Consider the following 21015-nt stretch of genomic DNA (forward strand, 5'->3'; position numbering starts at 1 on the left):
ACTTTCTTATACAGAATTTTAAAAGCCCACAAATTCCCGAAATAGTTAAAGGACTTCTTCCATGCTTACTTACAGACCCAGCCGAAACAGTGGTACTAAAATGAAAAAAGGTCACAGTAGAAAAGCTCGATTAGCAATAAGACTGGGTTGTTTTCTTTTCTTTTCTTTTTTTTTTTTTTTAAGATTATTTATTTATTTATTTGACAGAGAGAGATCACAAGTAGGCAGAGAGGCAGGCAGAGAAAGAGAGAGGAGGAAGCAGGGTCCCCGCTGAGCAGAGAGCCCGATGTGGGACTCGATCCCAGGACCCTGAGATCATGATCCGAGCCGAAGGCAGCGGCTTAACCCACTGAGCCACCCAGGCGCCCCTGGGTTGTTTTCTTTTGTATTTTCTCACCCATCCACATCCTTTTCTGGTTTCAAGGCATTGAGGACTTTGTTGCTAAAGGAGCTCTCGGAGATCTGAAGGGCAAGGCCATGTACTCTGGCGTCTTCATTAATCTTCAAGATTTCATCTATAATCTACGGAGGTGAAAAAAACAAGCCCCCAAATCAATACTATAAAAATGAGACCCCATAAAAATAGTTTCATATAAAAAAAATAGATTCATAAAAATGCCTCGTTTCTTTTTCACTCCTTGTTGAAGCTGCTGTAAAGTAGAATGAAGAAAGTCTAATTTCTCTTTTCAACATGTTTGTAAGTTTTCAGAAGCGGCCTTGGCTGAATTTTAGGGACTTCTCTGTCTTTCTTACTGCCCTACTCCCTGCCACGACAGAACAAAACCAAACCAAACCAGACTCTGAGATACGCAAAAGACAATTCCGCCACTGTACTGGAGTGAAACACACTGCCAGCTTTCAGGGAGACCACGGGGCACAAATCTCGGGCGTTCCAACCCGGCCCAGACAAGCCTGTGTTGCAAACACAACGTATTCCACAAAGGCTTCCCAACTGCTGCCCTCTAGAAGCCATCACTCAGGCCCTTACGTCCCCTAGGCCTGAATGGACCCAGAGAGCATTTCCAAAGGCTTGTGATTGATAAATTTGAAGCACAGATATCTCCTCTTTATAGGAAACACTAAAATAACTCACTATTTCTGAAAAAGACTGAAGTACAGCTTGGGAAGGTGATGTAAAAATGTAAAAAGCTAACAAAGGTCTGGGTGTGTCCTTCAATAAGAAATGCTCTGGTCCTGTCTGTCTAGCTCTATTTATGCCAGGAGATAATACATGGATTCATTTCACTTCACAATATTATTCGTTTCCTAAATAAAAGAGACACCTGCCCATGGATATGGGTCTCACTGTGAGCAGTGTTGCCTTCACCACCTGTTTCACCATCTAGCAAAAAATCACTGTGGTATTTCCACCTGGTGAGAAAGGAAAATGCTGTGATACACAAAAACCAAGAAAGAAAATTTTGTTCCATTCATTGACCAGGCTTTTGTTCATTCAACAGACATTGCATGTTTTGAATCTCTACTCTGTGCCAGTTGAAACAGGAAATACAGGTGTGAATAAACCCTCCTGGAGTTTATATTCTAGTGGGGAAGACAAGAGGGAAAAGGAAAAAAATAATAATAACAACAACAACAGTAATAGTAGTATAATCTCTGGGCATGGCAAACGGTGGTAAAGAAAATGAAAGCAGACTAAGCTAGGGAAAGGGCTAACGGGGTAATGGCGGGTCAAGAGCCCAGAATGAAGTGAGGGGTCTGCTGTCACCCGTACTTGGGCTGTGGGAGACGCAACAACAAAATCTTAATAAAGATCCTTCCTCTTTTCCAACAGAATAGTAATACCACCATACAAATTTAGACTTACCAGAATGTTAAAGAAAAATAGGAAATAGATGATTGTCAGAAAATAAGTCCAGGAATAAAAAAAGTGAAGGGCTAGCAATACCGAAGCAAACAACCCAAATGCAGACAACGGGTGTCCTTCCGCAAAGGGACAACAAATTTCTCGGCATTTGTTAATGCTGGTATGTCAGGGGGTCAATACTTGTAATATATCATAAAGGCAAGTGTGGCAGAAATGGTTTGCCCAGATATGGTTTCCCTTCTTCCTTAGTAATAAACTTTGGTTTTTAGGTGCCATAACAAATGGTTTAAGGCCACCCGGTGGAAAGACTGTATTTCCCAGCCTTCCTTGCTTCGTGGCAGAGCGATGAGGATCAGGCCAATGACAGGGACGCATAACCGTGACTTTCAGGAACTGTTCCTGAAGGGAAGAGACTGGGAACCTGTCTTTTGTCCTTGTCCGGAATTCCTTTTACTTGCTGGTAGCAAGAAGTCATTGAACCGAGCCCCATGATCTGGGAAAACAAGGAAGGCTAAAAAATCCTCCCCCTCTCTTGTGTACTGCAAAGAACCAGATCCAGGCCCTAAAAATGCCCATTCATTATCTCATAAAAGATCAGGTGAACTACTTGCCTCCATTGTTGCATCTGAGCAAAATGCAAAACAAAATGAAAGTTTCCTTCCTTCCCCCAGGTGGCTAAGCTTTGACCCACCCCTCACTTGGTTGGCAGACAACCCCTCCTGAGAAGAGTCTGGCCACAGGGTAAAACATTCTCTGACCTACTGTCCCATCAAGGTCCCCTCTCATCCCACTTTCTCACACCGGGTTCTACCCCGCTGTGTAAAAGAAAAACCCTTTGGGGGCACCTGAGTGGCTCAGTCGTTAAGCATCTGCCTTCGGCTTAGGACATGATCCCAAGGTCCTGGAATAGAGCCCCACATTGGGCTCCCTGCTCAGCGGGAAGCCTGCTTCTCCCTTTCCCACTCCCCCTGATTGTGTTCCCTTTCTATCTCCCTCTTCTGTCAAATAAATAAAATCTTTAAAAAAAAAAGAAAAAAGAAAAACCCTTTTGCCTACCTTTCAAAGAATTACAGATCTTAGATCTTACCATCAGGGTACACCCCCTATTGCAATACTCCTTTCGAGTCCTGTTTCTTCTCACTAAGTCTGGATTTATTCGGCACTGGCTAGAATGTGGATGTGATATACAGGGTTGAATCTGCCATCTTGGATATGAGATAGCACAACAGACGACAGGACAGCAAGACTGAAGGAACCCAAGCTTCTGGTGACCTTGTGATACCACCATACCTGCCTGCTTCCAAACCTACTGACCTAAGAGAAAAATAAACTTCTGTCTTATTTCCTCTTCTGTTATTCAAAGTTTTCCATCACTGGCAGTCAAATAAATCCTCACTGCCACAGCCCGTCTGAAGAAAAGCTAGTCAGAGGACCAAACGCTAGCACGGCCCGGGGTCTGGTTTCCTCACCACTACGTGTGGGCGTGGCTGCTTCTCCCAGGCCTGACACGACACCTGCAAAGGCTATTACTTACTAAGTCCAGCTCCGGCCTTCCACAGAAACACGTACTGAGGGACCAACAGATCAAGGAGCATTTCCACTAGAAGGAGAAGTGACCTCTTCCCTCTAAGAACTCAGCTACAAGCAAAGACTGAAAGTTTCGTTTCCAACGACAACTAAGAGATGCTAACAGGTATATGATGTCTAAAGGGAGAAGCACCCGGTGTTCAAGTGCCCGTGGTAGTTACCTCGGCCTCGCTGCTATCCGGAGGAAGGCAAATGTGCGTGATGTTCAGACCAGCCTGTGAAAGAAACACAACGTTATTCTGTCGCTGTGAGAGAACGGAGCGTCAAACGCGTAGGAGGGATTTGTAGAATTCAACGATCCTCACCTCTTCCGCCAAATTCTGGTTTATTTCCTGCATCAAGTTATCATCACCTGCCTGAGGAGACGGAAGCAAGAAGGAGAATGTAACAGCAACAAAAAAATCTTGAAAAAGCACAACACGTAATACAGAGATGAATTGTATGATGATAAATTATCCGATTTATCAGAAAGAGAAGGAAATACAGGCTCTAATTGCTCACAGAAGGAGGCTAAGAGCTGGTATTTATTCACATGTCAGTATCTCAGCTTTTCACATTATGTTACTTTAAAAAAAAAAAAGCGAGAGCCCTCCTAAGGCTCGAGTGGCCACCCAGCCGGCACCGCTCTCTAAACAAGGACACCCGAGACAGGACTCTAGGTGGCCTGCCCGGAGCTGGAAGCTGTCAGCAAGCAGAATCCGGAACTCCAGGCTCAGGCCACTCTTCTTTCTACCCTTCTCGCTTGCCTGTCTTTGCAGGGGGTATCGACACGACCCCCAAGAATGCGAGTGACCTGAGCACGGCTCCAGTCTCGAAAACCACAGCGCCGCTGGGACTCTAGGCCGCTGTCCTGACACCTTCCGTGTGGCCCACCTGCTGTGCTGTGTGAGCTTCCAGGGGTGGCTCCCCTCCTGACTGCCCTGTCACCCCAGGGGAGCGCCAAGAGGGCAAACCAACCACCGTTGGGAACGAAGGGGCCCCAGCCAAGAGACAGACAGGAAACGCCAAGTCCTTCTGACACATACTGATGTCTGGCCCTTAGGACCTCCGGCAGGCTTTAGCAGGTTTCGCAGTAAGCTCACTAAGTACCATTCCTCACCAAGCATCTGCCTTCCACAGAAGCAAAGGGGGAACTTTGCCCCTTCTCACGTTCAAGTCACATCTGATAGGCATCTCTGAGCACATACGGACACAGTATGTCCATATAACCCCATGCAGATGTCCATATAACCCCTAACTTCACAAAGCTACTCACACCCAGGGGAGAAAGACTCACAAAAGACCCACCCAAGCAGGGAGGGAACTAACCAGTAACCCGGTAGGAGCAAAATGACCAAAGGAAGAGGGACCCGACGGTATTTCCATCTCTGCCCTCTCCTCCCTGTTAAGACCGCTTCTGTGACAAGAGATACCCTGGTCTTCCGTACACGATTCTCTTCGTCACTGAAAAGCATCCTCAAAGAGCAGCACCTTACCTGAATAATAGCAAGCACCGGCTTAAAGGTAGGATTTTTTTCTTGCAATAAACTCAGAACCTCTTTTGAATTCCGAATGACTTCTCTGCATTGAGAAAGAAAAGAGAACCCACAGTCATGTCTTTGTTAATGACTAGAAAGGACCGATCCAATACAGTTTCCTAGAAAGCTCGTTACTGTAAGTGAAAATAGTCAGACGACAGAAGGATGCGCTTCAAGCGTGGGAAGTGTGCCGACGAGGGGCGGGATAAGCATCCTGAAGTACAACACCGCGTAAACTGTGACCATCTGATTTCAAAAATAAGCAGAGGCATGCCAACGAGCTGTTAACAATTATTTTCCTGGGGTGAATTCTCCTGTATTTTTCAAGCTGACTATAATACAAACGTCTTACTTCTTCTTAAAGAATCCCCTTCCTCCACCCACATCCATCCTGAGGGGGGGTTCCTACGGGGACTGCAAACATTGGTGCGGGGGAGGGTAGCAGAGACTGGGGAGGGGGCTTGCTGCCAGACAAATCCCAGGTCCCAGAATTCAAAGGAATGTGAAGGGAGTGGGAGGGGAAGAAAACAGAGGGGAAGGGGGGGCAGGCCGGGGCGTAGGGACGGAAAAGGGAAGTGGGGGAAGGGACGGGGCATGGGAACAGAAACGCTAGGGTAGGGCTGCATCAGGGTAGGGCTGCATCTGAATCGCATATGCTCCCCAGGCCTCTTAGGGAGAGAGCCTGTCACTCCTCAGAACTCCCCAACTCCCCACTACCCAAATCTGCATTTGGACTTTCCTAAAAGCGCCAGCAGATGCCACTGCCACCTTAGTAACACTGGGAGGAGGCAAGGGGTGCCAGTCCAGGAAGGGCAGGCCCCGCTGATGTATGAGCCACAGGCTCCTCCTGCGGACTTCAGACTCCTTTACTCCCATCGCTGTGATGTGGGCCTCCTGTGCATACGAAGTTGGCTTTTCTTCTCTCAGGATAATAGACAAAAGGCTCAGCCAAGGCAGTACCTAGGCCCCATGTTAAGACAGTCTTTAAATTGTGTCTTCTAGGGGCGCCTGAGTGGCTCAGTGGGTTAAGCCTCTGCCTTCAGCTCAGGTCATGATCTCAGGGTCCTGGGATCCAGGTCCGCATCAGGCTTTCTGCTCAGCGGGGAGTCTGTTTCCCTCCCCCTCTGCCTGCCTCTCTGCCTACTTGTAATCTCTGTCAAATAAATAAATAAAATCTTAAAAAAAAATTTTTTTTGTCCTCTATCTCTGATAAGGTCTTAGATGCACCAAACAGCTTCCAGAAACTACAAGGTGAATTTCCAGGCAGAGAGCAACACTAAAAATTACTCGTTTGACAGCAACAGTTTTCCCAAAAACTCTTCATAACCTTGACCACCCCTCAATGAAGTGAAGAGACCAAACACTTCCATAAAACACAAACCTGTCTCCAAAGAAGCTAACAGAGCTAATTCTCCCCATTCTTTGGGGTTACTCATGATTCTTACAGGGATCAGCAAAGCAGTCACCAGGCTCAATTGATTTAAAAAGTAGGATAAATGTTTCTAATCAGAGATTTTCAGCAAAGCAGTCACCAGGCTCAATTGATCTAAAAAGTAGGATAAATGTTTCTAATCAGAGATTTTCTCACTCCTGGGAAAAAAAGCAGCCTTGTCAATTTCCAGCTAGAAAGACTGCTGACTCTCCTGACAGGCCACCAGGCCGCCAAGTGTAACCAAAATTCAGAACTTCCTTAATGAAGAACATTGTCGAATTTATAATAATGTAACTAGTAGCTTAAAGAATCAACCACTGGAAAAGACTTAATTACCTCCATTTTGACCTTTAACTTTCTAATTGATGAAATTCTTCCTTCCGGTTTATCTCTTACCTCAGGCAAAAGATTTGGAAGGCAAAGCATCCCTAGATGGGGGTGGGGGGGGGGGCACAACTCAGACTGCCCCCTCAAGCAGTAAGGGCAGCCCTGAGCCAGCAAGACCCTACCCAGGATGGACCCCAAGACAATGACTCGAGCTCTACTGCCCACCCTGCCTGTGCCCACCAACCTCAGCCCCACATTTTCCTTATATAAACCTGGAAGTATCCTCAGCCCTTGCGAGACTGTCTTTGAGAGGTTAGTCCACGATCTTCCTGGTGTTAGCCTCACCGAAATAAATTTCCTTCTTGTCTCACTCCTTGTCTCTCTGCCTCTGGATTTTGTCAGTGGTTAAGGAGCTGAACCTGCTGCTTTGGAACCTTCAGACACAGGTGCTCTCGCACGCCAGCACCCAAGTTACATACCACTGACTCCACGGACAGGCTGGTCTCCCTCTGGCTGGGAAATAATGTGTTCACTAGGTAGAAGAAGGCCGTTGGAATAATGACCTCATTTCTTAGTCTCCCTTGCAGCTAACTGTGGCCACACGAGAGACTCAGAGGCAGCTGTAAGGTTATTTAAAACTACGGACTTAAGTACGTCCCTGAGCGCAGAGCCACTTTATTTCAAAGGGAAAAGAGGTACCAGTGTGCACAGAGCGTTGAAATTCCCAAAACAGGGGCGCCTGGGTGGCTCAGTGGGTTAAAGCCTCTACCTTCTGCTCAGGTCATGATCCCAGGGTCCTGGGATGGAGCCCCGCATCGCATCGGGCTCTCTGCTCAGCGGGGAGCCTGCTTCCTCCTCTCTCTCTGCCTGCTTCTCTGCCTATTTGTGATCTCTGTCTGTGAAATAAATAAATAAAATCTTTTAAAAAAAGAAAAAAAAGAAACTTCCAAAACAGTGTCTTCCAAAGATTGCCATCAGTATTCCGAGAAACAGCCCAGGCTGAAAGCACCAGCCAGAGCAGCTTAACAAATCTACACCCTGGTAATTTAGTGGATACATTCAGTACAATAGTAACAGTAGTACTGACGCAACTGATGTCGGCTTGGATGACTGGGCACTTCCTATGAATCCTTCCACGCATTTTCCTCTTTAACTGAATTCGGAGCGTGAGCTACACCTGGCATCCGGCTAGAGAGCTCAGGTCCCTGTTTCCCCCATAGCTCAATGGGCTCAAGACACTAACTGCTGGCCAACGAGGCTGTGAGCTGTAGCCAGAAGCACGCAAGGAACGTGCAGCAAAGAGAAAGATACAAGAGCACCCCGGCGCCCTCTCCCTCTTGCTGCCTTTTGCCCAGAGCTGAGCAGGGAGCAAAGATCATAGGGTCGTCATGTTACCTTCCCTGTCTGCCTCCCTCTGGACAGTAACGTCCACAACAGTTTTTTTATTAAAGTATTTTTAATTAATTTTAATTTAATTATTTTATTAACAGTATTTTTATTAAAGCAGCCTCGCTCATTTCCTATTTATGCATAGGACTGAGCTAGGAGCTTTTTTTCACCCAATTTCAGATAGAAATGGAAAGACAGACCACTGTTTTACAAACCACAAAGGAAGAAAACCAGCTGGCAGTTAAACTATGGCACCATCTCTTCCTCACAGATTGTGGATTCTGTAAGTACTGAAAATGCTTTCAGTACTGATTTAGATGAAGACATTTTTTGTTTGCCATAAACCACTCATATGAGCATAAAAAGTAAAACTACCAAACTGAAATATTCCTAAAACTTCTTCACATTCAGGATAGGACTCTTCTGAGTGTTTTTGTTTTTGTTTTTTTTAAGAACATTTAATTTAAGCCATCTCTATACCCAGTGTGGGGCTCGAACTCATGACCCCGAGATCAAGAGTCACATGCTCCTGGGACGAAGCCAGCCAGGTACCCCCTGAGTGACTTTTTTGATCCAAGTGTCCTGATGGCAGTTTCTCTCCCTTCCCCAACAACATCACCCTCTGTGTTAGTGATATGTTATTTTTCAAAAAACTGTATCACTTCTATCCCTGCAGTTTTCCTTAAATTCCTGACACCCATTCTGTAAGTTTTAATATTAGCATTTTCTCAATTCTACCAGGTATTAATGGACAGTTGTCAGACAACAACAAGAAATCATTTCATTTCCTAAAACAGGCCTTCTTCCATGACTTGTTATGGAACTATTGGGGATTATTTGGGGGAAATGAGAGGCCACTATGCTTTTGAGGGAGCTTGTTCATTCACTTTTCTGGTATATGTCCATGAAAAAAAAAAAAAACTAACATACACGGATTTGCGGATGTCTGTCCTAGGTGACTTCTGGCTAGGCCCACCTCCCCTCCTTCCTTCAAGTTCTGGGGGAATCTCTCGGAGGACAGTTTTGTCAGATGACACACATACGTCAATTAAGTTACAATATGCACGGCCCAGGTTCCCATGGGTACAGGCAATGACAAATAGATGATGACTGTCACGTGGCCAACAGCAATTGTCTGACACAATGGATTATAATACTAGTTTTGGAGATATTAAAAAATATGCCTCTTAGGATCAGCAGAGTATAGTGATGTCCATAACAGCTTCTGAAGCTGGTGATAACGGTTCCCTTTTCCTATACGAACAGAGATCAAACAGCTTGTCCCATCTAGTAAGTACTGGAGTCATACTGCAAAGCAGAGCACCTAGCCCTTAACCATAGTCCTATGAAGCAGCAATTCACTGTACAAACCTTCTCTTCGCAGTTTAGAACAGGAGTACAGGGTTAAGGATAGACTGTGCACTTTTAAACAGTTAGAAACATCAAATAATAACATTCTGTAACATGTGAATATTATAGGAAATTCAAATGTCAGTATCCATAAATAAAATTGACTTTGTCAGTAAAACACCATGAAAATGATTTTTTTCTCACAGAAAAGTGCCTACATAATAGCTTCTATTTTGCCTATTGGCCTGCAAAACCTAACCTATTTACTGTCTAGTCCTAGGCAGAACTGCTAACCCCTGGCTTAGAATGCTCAAAAAATAAATTATAAACAATAGCCAATATTTGTGAAGGCCTTGCTATGACAGTTCCTGGATTATGCATTTTACACGTGTTTTCTCTTTCCATAACCCTTTGAGGTCGACTACCACCCCCCCTCCCCCAGTGCAGGAATTGACATCACCCCTCCCTCCTCAGTGTCAGCAGGAGCCTGACCCAGCACCCCCCCCCCCGACAGTTCTGCTCATCTCTAAGTCAGGTAGTGAAAAGAACATTCATGAATCCAATCCATAAACAAACCCGTGTTGAGTGACGCATTCACCCATCATGTCACAAGTGTCCACCTACACATGGCCGTCTTTCCAGAAGGAAGGATCCAGCAGTGAGTAAGAGACAAGGGCGCCGGCCCCACAGAGCTTTCACTCCAGGGAGGTGGGGGGACACAGGCAATAAATGTAGCTCTAAGAGCTCCCCAGAAAATAAGGGGGGGTGGTGTCTGCCTCCCATACTGTCGTCAAACCCTAACCCATTAAGGCGAGCTCAGCTGTGCCCTGGTGAAGTTCTCCTGACCCGAAGAGGCCTAAAGGAGCTCCTGCATTCCGGAGGAACACAGGATAAACTAAGCACTAGGCTCCTTAGAGTCACCGGCCACATCATAAACATAAAAGGCTTTGGAAACAGAGGAGGTAAAGGCAATTACTTTTACAAAAAGGGACGGAAGGAAAAAGGAAGAGGATGTGAATGGATGGAGAACAGCCTACTCAGGGTCATGGCCACCCGGAACCGGGGGCAGGCAAGGGCTTTCCCGACACCTCTAGGTTTGCCCTGAGTGCTTCACGCCCAGGTTTAGTTCCCCGGCGAACCCACTCCTCCAGGAAGGGCCATTCAACCTCTTGCTGCGCTCTCTCCCACGGAGGGGCGAGGAGAGGGTGCACACGGGGGAGGAGAGGCGCGAGCGGCATCTCCGGTGCGGGGGAGGAGGAGGGGAAAAGGCTGGGCTCAGGACTCCCACAGTTCACTTCTGGGTCGGGCGAGAACTTTCCATTCGCAGCCGCGCTGGGGACCCCCGGCCCCGCCCATGCGGCGATGGGGGCAGGCGAGGGCCCGACTCCTCGCCCGCATTCGGCCTGTGGTCAGGTGGGCCCGGCTGCACGTTAACGCACCCAGGAGATGATTATGCAACCGAAGCAAGCAGGCATTCCCACCCGCAGGAGGCTGCGGCGACGCGGGGGACCGCGCGCGTAGCCGCGGGCGCCGGGCCTAGGCCAACTCTCCCCCGCCCGCGCCGGCATCCCGTGCCCGCCCCAGCCACCGCCCCTGCTCCGCCCCGCTCCCGCCCTCCGCCGCGCCGCCCCCTTCCCGCCCGCCCGCCCGCCCGGCGCCGTTGCATCAGAAGCGGCCGGGGTGGCGCACGTGGAGGGCCGCGCGGTCTGGGGGTGCCGCACCCGCCCGGGATGCCCGCGCCCCCGCGCTCCCCGCCCTGGGCCGGCCCCGGGGCCCGCACGCGCTCCCGCCCCCCTCCGCCGCCGGGCGCCCCGAACAAGTTAGCCCCAAGCACTGCCGAGCCGGAGCCCCAAGAAGCACCCGCGGGCCACCCCCAACCCAGGACCCTGCCGAGACCGGAGCGCCCCGGACGCCCCACCTCCTGCGTCCGCGGCCCCCGGAGCGGCGGCGAGCCCCGGACACTCACCTGACCAGCGAGTCCCGCGCCGGGGGCGCCTGGCTGCCCTGTCCGCGGCTGCTCCCAACCTGGGCGTCCCGCAGCCGCCGCTGCCCGAGCAGGCCCTCCCCGCCGCCACAGCCGCCGCCGCCGCCGGTGCTGCTGGCGCGACAGGGCGCTCGGAGGCGGAGCGGCGGGCCCGGGGGCCGCGGCGGACGGCGGAGCCCGCGCAGGAAGGAGGGCAGGCGCGCGCTCATGGCGCGGGGGCGCGGGCGGGCCGGGCGAGGCGGCTGCGGCGGGCCGGGCGGAGACGGGGCTGCGCAGCGCGGGGGCGCGGCGGCGTGAGGCTCCTCCGGGGGGCGGCGGGGCTGGCGCCGGGCTGGGAGCCGGCGCGCGGGTAACGGGCCGGTGGCGGGAAGGACCGGGACCTGCCTCCCGAGCCGGCGCGGGGAGCCCCTAGGGGGCACTGCACCTAGAGGCCGTGACGTGGAGAGGGGCGGGGGCCTGCGGGGCGCGCGGCCGGTCCTAATGGCCCGGCAGTCGGAGGCAGGCTTTCCGGCGCTGCATCGCGGCTGGAAATTGGCCGAGCGGTAGCGGGCGGGGCAGGGTGGGGCATCGGGGTCCAGCGCAGCGACCGCACCTCCTCCCTCCTGCAGAGGATGCTGACGCTCCCCAGGTGGGAGTCCGCTTCCTGGAAGGCCGCTTGGCTGAGCCTCCCGGCGCCGGCGCCGATACGGGATGTTTTACGCTGCAGGTGGTCTAGCCCTGAAGGATGTGTGGGTCTTGGAGTTCAGAGGCTGACTTGTAGTCTTGGGCGAGTTAATCTCTGTGAACCTCAGTTGCCTTCCCAGTTTAAACGAGATTATCCCGGTTTATAATCTTGGCAGGACTATAAATCCCAAGCAAAACGGGAATAAAACGAGTCCAAGCTACAAAGAGGGGTTTTCCAGTAGCTGAGCCCTGTACAAAGTGCTGGAGTTTCATTTCCTTTAATCCTAATCAATGTGCAGCTCTCTCTGGAGTCATGATGGGGTTACCTGCTGAGAAACCGACTCTAAATTGAAACCATGTAAACTGAAAACGCATTGAATGCACCTGACTTACTGAACATCACAGATTAGCCTAGTCTAACTTAAATGTGCTCAGAATGCTTACTGTAGCTAGAGTTGGGCAAAACCATCTAACACAAAGTCTGTTTTATAATAGTGTTGAATATCTCGTGTATCTTATTGAATGTTGTGCTAAGAGTGGAAGAAAGAGTGGTTATATGGGTATAGCTTGGTTGTGGGTATGTGGGTTGTTTACCCTGTGACCACGTGGCTGACTGGGGGGCCCCTCTGGCTCCAGACCTGCCTAGAATGGGCAGAGTATACTGCTGTGTATTGATAGCCCAGGGAAAGAGAATAAATCGGTTGCAGTTTGGTTTCTGCTGAATGCTCACTGCTTTCACACCATCGTAAAGTGGAAAATCGTAAGTTGAACAGTTGTAAGTCAGAGACTGTCTGTAATGTGTTGAATATTGTACTGACTTTGATCCTGAGGGAAATGGGTCCAGAGAGGTCAGTTGTATCATTGACAGAGCTGGAGATTTGCCTGAATCAAATGATCATGTTCTTAATCTTTGTTTTTAATCCCGTTTATTTATTTGAGAGAGAGAGCAGGAGCAGGGGGAGGAGCAGAGGGAGAGGGAGAAACGGACTCCTGCTGAACAGCAAGGCCAGGGGCTCCATGCCTGGACTCCAGAATCATGACCTGAGCTGAAGGCAGATGCCCAACCAACTGAGCCACCCAAGAGCCACCCCCCCCCCCCGCCATGAGTTGCTGGTTTTTTGTTTTGTTCCGTTTTGTTTTTAAAGATTTTTATTTATTTATTTGAAAGACAGAGATCACAAGTAGACAGAGAGGCAGGCAGAGAGAGAGGAGGAAGCAGGCTCCTTGCTGAACAGAGAGCCCGATGCAGGGCTCGATCCCAGGACCCCAGGACCACGACCTGAACTGAATGAAGGCAGAGACTTTAGCCCACTGAGCCACCCAGGTGCCCCTGAGTTGCTATTTTTAACATTAAGGTAATAAAACTTTCTTTGAATCAAAGAATCATGAGTTATTATAAATGCTATTAAAAGAGTTAGATTTCCCACTCTACTTTACGAAATAGTAGAACAAAATAAGGCTGGGATATTATGTATGTGACATGTAGGAACCTTAATAGCACAAATTTCTTTATAATAATTAATGTTTAATTAAGATCTATTATGATTGTGACTTTATTTTTTTTAAGATTTTATTTATTTATTTGACAGACAGAGATCACAATTAGGCAGAGAGAAAAGGGTAAGCAGACTCCCTGCTGAGCAGGGAGCCAGATGCGGGCTCAATCCCAGGACCCCGGGATCGTGACCTGAGCTGAAGGTAGAGGCTGTAACCCACTGTGCCACCCTGGCGCACCGGCACCAGCATGGGGCAGGGGTAGAGGTGAAGGGAGAAGCAGAGTCCCCATGGAGCAGGGAGCCGGATGTGGGGCTCATTCCCAGGACCCCGAGATCATGACCTGAGCCGAAAGCAGATGCCTAAATGAGACTTAACTGAGGTGGGGCTTGGTCTTGGAACTCCAGGATCATGACCTGACCCAAAGGCAGATGCTTACCTGACTGAGCCATCCAGGGGCACCCAGTATGTAATTTTTTAAAAATGTCTTTAAAAGGTCTGGGACAACAAATGCCTGTGCTGATTGAGGCAGTTAAAATATTGGACTTGACCTCTTTGAATCCTGATGTGGATGATGTGGAGACCTTGCCTTCTGCTCAACTGCCTCATGGGCCTGACGTTGGAGTCCACACAGCCTGAGCCCAAGGGGCTCACATTCCAGAAGAAAGGGATTTGGGTTCTTGCATGCTTGTAATGCACATTTGCCGGACCAAAGAATGGAAAAGGGAGAAAGATTTATGAGAATCAACTCATATTCCCAGGTTTGTTTCCTAGGGATCGTTATCTCATTTGGACAGATATGTCTGAATGCATTTACCCCAAACTCAAATCTATATTAGTCTGCTTATCAAAAGCCAACCATGCTCAAAGGAAAGGACTCCATTATGTTGAAGCCTTTACAAATTCACTCACTAATATTCTTCCCCTAATGGATGTAGATTGTTTCGGTGCACTTTGAGATAACATTTGGATATAAGTCAAAGAAGTCTTGTTTTCAGCCCAAGGAATATGTATTTGAAAATGAAATAATATTTATACTTATATAGTGTGAGAGCGTATTTGCTCTGTGCTAGGCAGGTAGTTAAGGAATCATCTGTGAATAAGAAAAGCACAGCCTTGTTCTCACTGAGTTTATCGTGCACAGCTACCCGCTAGAACACAGGCACGCGAATGGAGAACTATGATAGTTCAGAGTCTTTTAAGAATACCACAAAGAGGCACCTTCTGGGACGCTGGGGTGGCTAAGTCAGTTAAGCATCTGCCTTTGACTCAGGTCATGATCCTGGAGTTTCAGGATCAAGCCCCACATCAGGTTCCCTGCTCAGGTGGGAGTCTGTTCCTCCCTCTCCCTCGGCTGCTCTCCCTGCTGGTGCTATCTCTCTCTTAAATAAGTATAATCTTAAAATAAGAAAAGAAAAGAAAGAGGCACCTTCCTAGACCTGGAGAGTCATAAAAAGCTTCCTGAGAGGGAATACGCCCGAAGGCAGTACTTAGGAGATGACTTAGATGACTTTGGAGTCAAGCTAAGAGAAGGACAGTGCTGGAAACAATGTTTAGAGTAGAAGGAATTGCATGAGCCATAGTCTGGAGTGAACCAGAGTGCTGACTCACTTTTGGAGCAAGGGGTGTAGGAAAAGAAACAGCCTCCCCCTAAGACAGACTTAGGAGGAACAGCATCCTGAAGGAAGAGCTAAATTTTAGTTTAAAAAATGAAAGGGATTAAGGGGGACTATTAAATTTAAAAGATGAGGCCGTAGAGCTGTCGGAGCACAGAACTGAAGCACACAAGGGAAAGATACGGGAAGAATGACAGCCGTGAGTGGTGGTTTAGGAAAAAGTAAGACGTTACGATGGGGATGAGAACAAGGAAATATGTGAGGAGGGACATGTGTCCTGGGATGTGGCCCAGGAGATCAGGGAAATGGAGCACAGTGATTAAAGGGGTCCAAACGCCAAGGAGACCGACATGTCCAGATCAGGAAGGTTGAAAACATAGTGAGGACACTCGGACTTTTCAAAGGTCAGAACAGATGGCACTTCCATGGGATTTCGAACCTTGGTGGGATGACGAGAGACTTTGGTCTCGCAGGAGGGACTACCTGAATCTTGAATGATTTGCTTGGACATAGAGAGAGAAGCTCTGAATTTAATGGAGCTCATGGGAAGTCTGGAGGGGTGGCCCACACCAACACTGACTCACATTAAAATCTGCATGATTACCGACCAGCTCTGCAGGTGAGGCGAGGCTTGGAGATGCTTGATACATGTATCTTTAACTGCAACTGATGCTTGTCTTTGAATTAATTCCTAGATGGAAATTTCGGGGTCAAGGATGAATGTTTGGTGTTATTGACCTGTATTACCGAATTCATTTCTGAAAAATGTATACCAACTTGTATTCTCATTTGGTTAGGAGTAACCATCTTTCTCTGTCCTTAACAATACTGGATATATTTTAAAAAATATTTTTCTATGTCATGAAATTATATCTTCATCCTGAGACAGCTCTCTATGTATCTCTTTTATTTTGCATTTCTTCCTGCATTGCATAAGTCTTATTCCTGGCTGTCCTGGCAAGGATGTTTGTAGAACCTTGGAAGATACAGTATCTCCCTCTGGGGCAGAGGACAGATACGTTTATTGTCTAGAGAGTAAAGATAATGGCTCTCTCCAGGTGCAAAGATGGGCCAGGTTTGCTAGGAGCCCTTTATGACTGAGGATTCCTTTTCTTAATTTCTAAAGGATTTATTTACCTATTTTAGAGAAAGAGAGAGAGAGAATGAGCAGGGGAGGGAGAGAGAAGAGAATCTCAGGCAGATTCCCTGTCTAGCACAGAGGCCACTGCAGGGCTCGAACCCCCAACACTGAGATCATGACCTGAGCCCAAACCAAGAGTTGAACACCCAGCCACCTGACGCACCCAGTGCCCCTGTGACTAGGGATTCCTAAGTTCAGGGTCATCCAGCTACGTGATAAAGCCGTAGCATGTGCAGTAGGCTCCTGGGTGGCGGCTTCGCCCACATAGCTTTGGAGGAACAAGGCAGAACCGATGCAAACGTGAAGGTCATACCTGTTGGGCGGGGAGTAATAATGCCCTTTATCTCTGACGGAGGAATCTCCTGTCTTCTGCCAGTGGCCATGAATGTGATGCAGGCTAAGCTTCTGCTTGCAAACTGAGCAACAGTCCCGCTCCTGCACAGGTCAGGGTCGTAAATTTTTTTTTTTTTAAAGATTTTATTTATTTATTTGACAGAGAGAGATCACAAGTAGGCAGAGAGGCAGGCAGAGAGAGAGAGGAGGAAGCAGCCTCCCTGCTGAGCAGAGAGCCCGATGCAGGACTCGATCCCAGCACCCTGAGATCATGACCTGAGCCGAAGGCAGCGGCTTAACCCACTGAGCCACCCAGGCGCCCCCATAAATTTTTTTGACAGGACATTTTGAACTGAGTATTGATGACCACGCAGGCTTTCCCCCCGATGGCTAGGGAAAGGCAGTGCGAGCACAGAGAACAGCTCCTATAAAGGCAAACAGATTTTGGTAGAGGATTTGATTCTGTATGTATGTAAAAATGTCATGCTGGCTAAGATCAGGAGGGCAGAGGGGAAGAAGCCTGGAAGTGGCGAAGGCAGCGGCAAGACAGCCAGGGCGGAGGTTGTGGTGGTGGACCAAGAACAAAAGCGCAAACCAGAGGAGTTCAGAGGTATAAAGGACACCGGGTTGGGATAGTGACAGCTCACGTGGAGATGTGCTGTGGGGAAGCATCTCTTTGCACTAGGAGGGGGCAGTCTAAGCTGGAGTTAGGAAACAGAGTATAAACCACAGTTTAAGCCTTAAGCGAGTTCATAGTATCAGACAAGAATGGGATGGAGAATATAAACCTTAAAACCCGAGGCTTACACGGAGCCCAGGTGGATGACAAACATTAGTGAAGTGGACCAGGTGTAAAATTTCCCCCAAAGAAGCAATAGGTACAGGAGCACCTGGGTGGCTCAGTCGGTTAAGCAGCTGCCTTCAGCTCAGGTCATGATCTCAGGGGCCTGGGATCGAGTCCCATGTTGGGCTCCCGCTTCTCCCTCGCCCTCTGCCCCTCCCCTCTATGTGCGTTCGTGCTCTCTCTTTCAAATAAATCTTTATACCGGCTGAGCCACCCACGGCCCATCTATGACACATTTTAGTTATGTAAAAAGCCTTTACATCTGCACAGGAGGGCCCCATGGCTGCTTTAAATTGGCTAATGAAGTCTATAATGGAGAACAAAGGAAGAGTCTCCCCAGAGGTTGGAACAAGTCACCAGTTTTCTGGTGATTTCTGCCCTTAGGTTCCCTCAGATCTCACAGAGGTGCCTTGCCAGAGTTCAAGCCCAAATAGGCCAGATTTTTTTTTCTTCATTTAGAGAAGCTGGGAATTGGGATTTTTATGTTAAAACTTTTTAAAGCTGTGCAAGCCAGGCTCAGCGTCTGGGCCACGGTCTCATCGTGAATGGTTCCATGAGGAGCACCAGGAAAGCCATGCACGGCCATTCAAACACGAGGATGTTTGGGAGCTTGTATTTGCCCCACAGAGCAGGTGATCTGCTCACCACCCAAGCCTTGTTCTTTTAAATTCAGCCGAATAAACGTGGTTTTAGAACTAATGAAGTAGAACTGCTTTCTTCTTCTTCTTCTTCTTCTTCTTTTTTCCCCCCTATTGTGTGATAAATCAGGTCAAAGCCATGGTCAGGAAATTAAGCTTTATGGTTTTTCAGAGATAGAGTGGGTTTTGCTCATGTGCAAGCACTACCATTGTCAAGTAGGCAAGTTTGTCTTTTGGCACCAAAATGTCTCAGCATTTTGGGCCCTCCCCCTCTACCTCACCTGACTTCAGTCCCACCACTGCACTCTTGGTTCTTGGGAAAGGTGTTTTGTCTAAATGGAATCTTCCAGAGGGGTCTAATCCCACTCTCCCATGACCGTGTAAATTCTTAGTTGAAACGGTACTGGAGATCACACAGAGTAAATTTCCTTGGAATCCTCTCAGCCAGGAGATGGAAAAGGGGCCTATAGGCTTTTCTCTGACCCACCCAATAGAAACTCCGAGATGTTGGATTTCTGACGGCGGCTGCTTCGTATTTTAAAAAAGCAGTGTCGTCCCTTTTGTGTTTTCCGTTGTGTCTCTGATTTGAATGTTTGTCTCAGGTTTTGTGCTCAAACGAGTTTTTGACTCTCTTTAATCTTTAAACATTTAGGGAACACCTACAAGTTGTTAGTCACTGTACAGAACTGGTATTTCCATTTCAAGGGATCAAATGAGTCATGTGCTAAATTTTAGGATATTCTTCCAAAAAGAAACTTATGATCTCCTATAACAGAGTTTTTTGGGGTGCTGAGCTCAGCAGGGTGTCAGCTTAAGAACTCTCTCTCTCTCTCTGCCCTCCCCCCATCTCCCCACTCACATGCACTCTCTTACAAATAAATCTTTTTTAAAATTTTTCTTTTTTAAAAACATTTTTTAAAGTATTTTTATTTGACACAGAGAGAGAGAGAGAGAAAAACAGAGAGAACATAAGCAGGGGAAGCAATAGGCATAGGCAGAAGGGAAGCAGCCTTCTTGACGAGCAAGGAGCCAGACATGATAAGGGGCTCGATCTCAGGACCCTGGGATCAGGACCGAGCCAAAGGACATGAGCTTAACTGACAGAGCCACCCAGATGCCACTAAAAATGTTTTCAAATACGATATACATATTCTGAATACTTAACCTGATGATTGTGTGGGTTGATTGTGCAATAATATTTTGCATTTATTAAGCTTTTTAAATGCAGCACAATTCCACATTATCTTGGTGTTTCATGCTCTAAATCACTTGTAAGGAGAGAAAAACATGGGAAGCTAAATGGGAGAGCATGCTTATGTTTCCATACATTTTTTTAAAACCAAAAACATTGAAAAAGCATGCTTAAGAAAAAGCATAGGAAAAGGTTTATGTAAAGACATATGTAAATTAGCAAAAAGGTTGAAGCAGCTTCTTTTGGTGCAATCCCTTTTTGGCTGATACAGCTAAGTGCAGTTGCCACTGTCCAGATAGTGGAAATGATGTAATGTGGACAGCTTTTTTTTTTTTTTTTTTTTTTTTTAAGATTTATTTATGACTTTGGGGTGGAGAGAGGCAGAGGGAAGGGAGAGAGAGGATCCTAAGTGGACCCTGGGATCATGACCTGAGCCAAAAATCAAGAGTCAGACCCTCAACTGACTGACCACCCAGGCATCTGGAAGAGATCTTAAAGTCTTAACGTTTGTTCTTCAGAACAGAGATAAAGAAAATTCTTTTGAACAGAAGAGAACTTTACAAATGTTAATAAATATTCATGCTTAACAGCGGTGTTTACAGTTCATTACAAGCCTGATTTTTAATATTTTTCTGCCTTTCCCCTAAGGATTTATGTATGAAATTGACACAGGGCATGTTTGTTTGTTTTTTTCTAACATTCTCAAGTTGGCATTTTATTTTATTTTATTTATTTATTTATTTTATTTTTTAATTTATTTTCAGCATAGCAGTATTCATTATTTTTACTATCATGTACTTCTCTAAATTGACCTTGCAAGGGTGGGTGAGCCACCCACCTGGGTGGCTCAGGTGATGAATCGTCTGCCTCTGGCTCTCTGGGTCCAGCCCCTCGTGGCTCCCGGAGGAGCAGGGAGCCTGCTTCTCCTTCTCCCATGGTCACTCCCCTTGCTTGTGCTCTTTTGCTCACTCTATAAAATAAGTCAAATCTTAAAAAATATAAATAAATTGACCTTCCACAACTTCCAGAAAACCCCACCTACTTTCAATCTCAGGGCGGAAAAGGTAAGATAAATCCGATGGATCCTCAGTGTGAGGTGTAGAAATTCTCCACTTTAAAACACTCTCAAGAAAAATGTATTTTCTTCTGTATAAAGAAAGTTAGGTGATATATATTTTTGCTATGTTGGGATAGGATATTATGCTTATATTTGGAAATAGAATTGCTTAAGACATGGCCTATAATTACCAATTTATATTAACATGCTTCTGTTCTCTGTACAATTTTTGTCAAAAAAAAATTTAGAACATGGAGTTACACACCAAAAAAAAAAAAAAATCTGAATTTGTGCTCCCAAAGTTTTAATTTTTTTTGATTCAATAATGAAATATTTACAAAGATGACTTCTGTTATTACAAAGTAAAAAAAATAAAAAAAAAAGATAATCTAGTGATCCATGTAACTTAGCCACCTATCAAGAAAACACATACTATCCCAGACACTAAATTCAGTGTTTTAAAAGTAATCCAAAGATACAGAAAATATGCTGTCACTGAAACATTGTGTATCGTCATTAACGCTGAACCATTATCTGCCTGGCTCATAAGACAAGACAGAGTTAACACAATGTAGTCTGGAGAAATCTTGACATTCCTAGAACAAACACACTAATTCACACTGTAA

At 47.2% G+C, this 21015-nt stretch overlaps 1 protein-coding gene across 1 annotated transcript in view; it reads right to left on the reverse strand.

Moving 5' to 3' along the window:
- Nucleotides 1-11742, reverse strand: part of MTHFD1L (methylenetetrahydrofolate dehydrogenase (NADP+ dependent) 1 like) — a 183635-nt gene extending 171893 nt beyond the window's left edge. Inside the window, exons 1-5 of the mRNA XM_045080183.1 lie at nucleotides 11394-11742; nucleotides 4888-4972; nucleotides 3718-3768; nucleotides 3574-3627; nucleotides 398-522 (exon numbers count right to left, since the gene is read on the reverse strand). Coding sequence (XP_044936118.1) covers nucleotides 398-522; nucleotides 3574-3627; nucleotides 3718-3768; nucleotides 4888-4972; nucleotides 11394-11620 — 542 coding nt within the window. The 5' untranslated portion in view covers nucleotides 11621-11742. The remainder of the gene's footprint in view (nucleotides 1-397; nucleotides 523-3573; nucleotides 3628-3717; nucleotides 3769-4887; nucleotides 4973-11393) is intronic.
- Between the last annotated feature and the right edge of the window lie 9273 nt (nucleotides 11743-21015).

The sequence above is a fragment of the Mustela putorius genome, unplaced genomic scaffold, assembly GCF_011764305.1.
Source record: "Mustela putorius furo isolate JIRA1106 unplaced genomic scaffold, ASM1176430v1.1 tig00000450_pilon_pilon_pilon, whole genome shotgun sequence".
In the NCBI taxonomy this organism is placed as follows: Eukaryota; Metazoa; Chordata; class Mammalia; order Carnivora; family Mustelidae; genus Mustela; species Mustela putorius.